At 36.4% G+C, this 6000-nt stretch overlaps 1 protein-coding gene across 8 annotated transcripts in view; it reads right to left on the reverse strand.

Annotated features, from left to right (window-relative positions):
* The window catches only part of PIBF1 (progesterone immunomodulatory binding factor 1), a 243466-nt gene that overhangs the window by 34473 nt on the left and 202993 nt on the right, over window positions 1-6000 (reverse strand). For 3 of the 8 annotated variants that reach the window (XR_012378763.1, XM_073894445.1, XM_025874750.2), the window contains one exon: window positions 2917-3209. The exons of the other annotated variants lie outside the window; for them this stretch is intronic. Coding sequence is in view for 2 of the 3 variants with exons in the window: in XM_025874750.2 (XP_025730535.1) it covers window positions 3159-3209 (51 nt within the window). In the remaining variant the exon portion in view is untranslated. Of the gene's footprint in view, window positions 1-2916; window positions 3210-6000 lie in introns of those variants that run through there. 8 annotated transcript variants of the gene reach the window in all.

The raw sequence follows: 6000 nt of genomic DNA on the forward strand, positions 1-6000 counted from the left end.
GCAAGGAAAAAAAGAATTTTATGTTAATTTTGTTTTTATTTATTTTTTAGTAAGAAAATGCCAAAGTCAGGAAAGGATATGATAAAGTTAGGAAGCAAGGAGATTCACAACAGCCAAGAGGTGGAAGCGACCCAGATATCCATCAAAGGATGAATGGCTAAGCAAAATGTGGTATACACATACCATGGACTATTATTCAGTCTTAAGTAAGATGGAAATTTTGACATATGCTACAACATGGATGAACCCTGAGGACATTATGCTAAGCGTAATAAGCCAGTCACCAAAAGGCAAATACTGTATGATTCCACTTACATGAAATCTAAAGTAGTCAAATTCATAGAAATAGAAGTATTTCCAGGGAGGGAAAAAGAGGAAAAGAGAAGCTCCTGAATGAGTGTAGTTTCAGATTTGAAAGATGCTGCACAATTACGTGAATATACTCAATACTACTGAACTGCATACTTAAAAATGAGTAAGACAGTAAATTTTATGTTATGTGTTTTTTACCATAATAAAAAAAGGAAGTGGTAAGGAGAAAAAAAAGTGAAAAAGTAAAGGTCTGGAAATTTGGAGAAAAGGCAAGGGTTGTAGTGACGTTAAGAAATGAGCTACAATAGATTGCATGATACTAAAACAAGCCCCATCTCTAATTTTTAAGACATTAATAAAATAAAAATTTATAGGTCAAATTCATCAAGTAAACATTTACTGCTTAAGTTCAAGGCACAGTGCTAGATACTAAGGACCAAAAAAAAGCGTTAAGAAACAATTCTTGCCTTCAAAGAAATGGACAAGTATAAACAATTATTGTAAAATATGGTAAACAGAATTAAAGAGATATAAAGTACAGAGAACTTAACACAGATTATTATGGTAGAACAGATAAAGCTTTCTGGAAGGAGTGACATCTGAATTAGAAACCCACAAAGGTCTTCCAAGAAGCTTTCATATCACAATCTATCAGGAGATTAAGGGTTGGGTGAAAGAGGCAACGGGATTAAGATGTACAAACTTCCAGTTATAAAATAAATACGTCCCTGGGATGTAATGTACAGCCGGGGAATATAGTCAATAATGCTGTATTAACTTCATATGGTGACAGAGGGTAACTAGACCTATCGAGGTGGTCATTTCATAACATATAAAAACATCAACTCACTATGTTGTACATCCGAAACTATTATGGTATGTCAAATATAATTCAATAAAAAAACAATCTAACTCTGAGATTTATTAATAGCTATTATGGTAAGAAATGATAGTAGGAACTTTTTTTTTTTAACGTAATTACATCTAGAAATGAAAGGAAGAGGGAAGAAAATTAAGGATTTGGAGCGAGGAAGACTTCCTCAATTTCTTCCTCACTGTAGTTTCTATTTCTTAAATGAGCTCCTAATTTTCCTACTTCTGTGCCCTTGTCCACACCATTACTTTAACCTGGATAATCAATCAGTATTCCTTTATATTAAAATATCATATAATAATGAACCGACTAAAGTAAATCATAAAATGCTTTCAGTTTTATAATTAGAGTTGAAAGTAAAATAAGACATTTTCTTCTGTCATTTTAGAAGGAAACAAATTATGTCTACAAGTTAATTTAGTTTTAATGAATTATACACGCATTCTGGATTTAAAATGCATGCCTAAGAAAGGTCATATTCACAAACCTTTGTTGCAGAAAATCATATGTTGGAAGATACTTAGCTAAGTGGAACAAGGAGGGAGAATGGGATTAGGGTCTTCAGGCCAATGACAGATTTACAAGTATATATTACTATCAAAGGGGGAGATATTACTTATTACTTTTTCTGTTCTCTCACTCAACTAATAGTTCTGTACTATTGTGATTTTCAAAGAACACACTGAACAGATGGTATTCTTGTTTTGTATCTACAAGGATAATCATCGATATCACTGGTTCTTCATTAGGATGCAGGGGGTGATTTTGCTACCCCAGGGGACAGGAGACATTTCTGGGTTATCACAACTGGGGGGGGTGCTACTGTCATCTAGTGGTGGAGGCCAGAGATGCTGGTAAACATCCGCAATGCAAAGGGCTGCTCCCCACTCCCACCTGGAACAAAGGAATTACCCAGCCACTATGTTCAACAGTAGTTGAGAAAACCTGATATAGAAAAGTATATTTCTTTTTCTTTTCTTACTGTTTCCCTCCTTCCTCCTCTTCTTTAACTTTTATCTCTTGAATGAGAAATGGAATGTATTTTATGTTGAGAAAAAGAGAAAATGCTACTTTTTTTCCTCATTGACTAGAAATTTGGTCCATCCTGCTGCATCTGAATCAGCATTGTTTTCACCAATGTAATGAGAGACTTTCCACCAAATTTTTACTTGGCCAATAAAATAAGATTTTCTCCTCGATTTTATTGATTAATGATCATCTGAAGTATAAGGAAAAACAGCCCAAAGAAACAATCAGCAGGGGCGCTTGGGTGGCTCAGTTGTTAAGCAACTGTCTTCGGCTCAGGTCATGATCCCAGGACCCTGGGATCGAGCCCTGCATTGAGCCCCGCATTGGGCTCCCTGCTCTGTGGGAAGCCTGCTTCTCCCTCTCCCACTCCCCACTGCGTGTGTTCTCTCTCTCACTGTCTCTCTTTGTCAAATAAATAAATAAAATAAAATCTTGAACAAAAAAGAAACAATCAGCAATTCATATCCACCTACTTATGTGATATCTGACCAACATTACTGGGCATTTGTAGTGTCTTCTACTAGATTTCACAAATGATTCTAAATTTTAAAAAATGTACAGTGTCTTGGTATTTCTGTTATGACTTTTAAACCTAGTATTTATATAGTTAGAAAATATACTCACCAATATGACAATATTTAGCCAAATATTTATAAGCCACATACTTTAAAAATGCATTGAGAATTATGAAAGCTCTAAAATTTAAATCAGAAGAATATATATTTATTTTGTAACAAAACAGATAAAACCAAATACAAAACATACTACTGTTTGCACTTCATACATTTTGATTATCATGCTGAAATCTGTTAATTTAACATTCAGTTAAAATAAACTTTAGTCATTTAAAAAAAATGCCAAGTACATGATTATGACAAACTTTCTGTTCATCAGAGAAAGAACTTCGGGAGTAAATAATGATAGAGCAAATCCATCCAAAACACTAGGTCTTCATCTTTTCTTTCTTAGACCACTCTGGTGCTTCTTTTTTGGTCTGTCAAAAAAAAAAAGAAAAAAGAAAAAAGAAAAAAACCCCACAAAAATCAAGTAAAATGCTTATAAGGAAAATAAGAGAGGCAGTTCAGAGAACTAAGTACCTATATAATATTGGGGCTTTGTATGTAAAATTACAGTAAATAATTGCTTTTCTTAATTCAGAAAGATACTTAAGGGCAAAGGTTCTTCCTTTTGTCAGAAATAATCTCCCACCTGGTATGTCTGTAGAAAAAATATACATCTGTGTTTTCTGGCTCAAAGCCTGTATTTAACATATCATACATAGGTAAGTATTTATGAATTGATTTTATTTTCAAAGAGAATTATAAAAAAAATTGAAGACGTGGATCTTTTCATTTGTCTTATCTGTCTATATATGGATATTTATTCATGCAATGGATATTTACTAAAAAATTACTAGATCCAAATCACTGTACTTTGAGCTTCTGAATTGCTAAGTATTTACCAGAGAACTTCTTAGCTTTACTGCTCAATCATTTCAATCTAAAGAGAGCCTTGCTGTACATAGTAACAAAAAAGAGGGGAGGTGGACTGTTACAGAAGATAGCACTCAGAACTTCTTACAGAAGGCACTGATTCCTATCAAAACGTCCTATTTTAATACAATATATTACAATAAATATGCAGTTTACTTCTTTCCCACTTAGATCTGCTTCAAACTATGAAGGACCATATTTCTAAATATATGTATGTGTAGACATATAGATAAGTATGACAGCTTGTAATTTTATCTTTTTTATATTGTTTTATAGTTGATCGTTGATGTACAAACTGTAGGAAGTGACTTCAATGATCAGCTCCTCTTGACCTTATTCATGGTTTGGCCAACTCCAATTACCACTAACTAAGCTGGTAGACTTTCCTCCACTCCTGAATCTTTACACTATGGCTCTAACTTGAGCTATAGATTCTTTCACAGGATGGTCTCCACGGGTGACTGAAATTCAGTAGGTCAAATGAACTCTCCCAATCCTCCATAGTCTCTGTCTCGGTGAATAGTATCACACTTTATTCAGTAATCTCAACCAGAAATATTTGATTCTTCTTCATCTTAGATTTCTTCTTTTCACTTACTACATTCATTCTAAGCAGTCTAAAACTTAGCTTTTATTGAAATATCTTCTTAACTCATTCTGTTCCTATCTTGACAGCACTGGGCCTTCATTGTTTCTGGTTTGATTCCTGCAAGAGCTTCCTAATTCTGATCTGGCTCTCTCTTCAATTAATCATCTACAATTCTTCCAAGCTTATCTTTCTAAAGTGAAAATCTGTATTAAAACACTTCATATGTCCTTCTTAAAAAGAAAGTTCAAAGTCCTTAGTATTAAAGGGAAAAGAAAGGCTCTTGGCTGGTTCAGTCAGTGGAGCACGCAACTCTTGACCTCAGGGTGGAGCCTACTTAAAAAAAAAAGGTGGGGCGCCTGGGTGGCTCAGTTGTTTAAGCGTCTGCCTTCGGCTCAGGTCATGATCCCAGGATCCTGGGATCGAGTCCCACTTCGGGCTCCCTGCTCAGTGGGGAGTCTGCTTCTCCCTCTACCCTTACCCCCTGCTCATGATCTCTCTCTCTCTCACTCTCTAATAAATAAATAAAATCTTAAAAAAAAAAAAAAAGAGGGACACCTGGGTGGCTCAGTTGGTTAAGTGCTTAAACATCTGCCTTCAGCTCAGATCATGATCCCAGGGTCCTGAGAATGAGTCCCATATCGGACTGCCTGCTGAGCAGGCAGTCTGCTTCTCCCTTTCCCTCTGCTGCTCTCTCTGTCAAATAAATAAAATCTTAAAAAAAAATAAAATGCATAATATTAAAAAAAAAAAAGTCAAAGAAGCTTCCATGGCAAAATCAAGAAATCACTGGGAAGGCCAGATGCTGTCTGCTAAGAGAATTGAAAAGTGGCAGAGGCCGGGCTCCTGGCTAGCTTAGAAGGTGGATCATGCAACTCTTGATCTTGGGGTTGTTGAGTTCGAGCCCCATGTTGGGTGTAGAGATGACTTAAAAAAAAAAGTGGCGGGGTGCCTGGATGGCTCAGTTGGTTGAGTGTCTGTCTGAATCTTGGTTTCAGCTGAGGTCATGATCTCGGAGTCACGGGATGGAGCCCAGAGTTGGGCTTTGTGCTCAGCAGGGAGTCTGCCTGGGATTCTCTTCTCTCCCTCTTCCTCTGCTGTGAGCGCATGAATGCTCTCTCTCTCTCTCTCTAATGGATGAGTAAGTCTTTAAAAAAAAAAAGGTGACCGAGGCTAACTAAATCCAGAAGAAACCAAAGTACAAATCAGAATGCTATTAATTGGTAATAAGACATATAATTGTCATTTGGCCAGGAATGCCTGCTAATTTTACCAGCATTCTTTCCTTTTTTTTTTTAAACAGTCACAGACCATAAGAAGCCACAGTAAAACTGAAAAATTGCGTGGTTCTCAGATAAACAGATGGCGAGGTTTTGGGTGACCGGAAAAGGTGAGCCAGCTAAAAGTCTAAGGTTCGCACAGTCTCAGAAGCACATCTATGTCAGTGTTTTTGAACTGTAGGCCTCTTCAATTATATCTCAATAAAACTGGAAGGAAAAAAAATGAAACTTTGGGTCCCCACCCATAAGTATGAAAATCAATTAAATGGCTAAAGACCAGAATTGAGAAAAAAAAGTCAACAGACTAGAATAGATAGAAAACGTCAGAGTTGGGCGCCTGGGTGGCTCAGTTGGTTAAGCGACTGCCTTCGGCTCAGGTCATGATCCTGGAGTCCCAGGATCAAGTCCCGCATCGGGCTCCCTGCT

This window comes from Callorhinus ursinus, unplaced genomic scaffold (assembly GCF_003265705.2).
Source record: "Callorhinus ursinus isolate GAN/ISIS: 27379988/994484 unplaced genomic scaffold, GSC_fseal_2.0 scaffold7, whole genome shotgun sequence".
Lineage (NCBI taxonomy): Eukaryota > Metazoa > Chordata > Mammalia > Carnivora > Otariidae > Callorhinus > Callorhinus ursinus.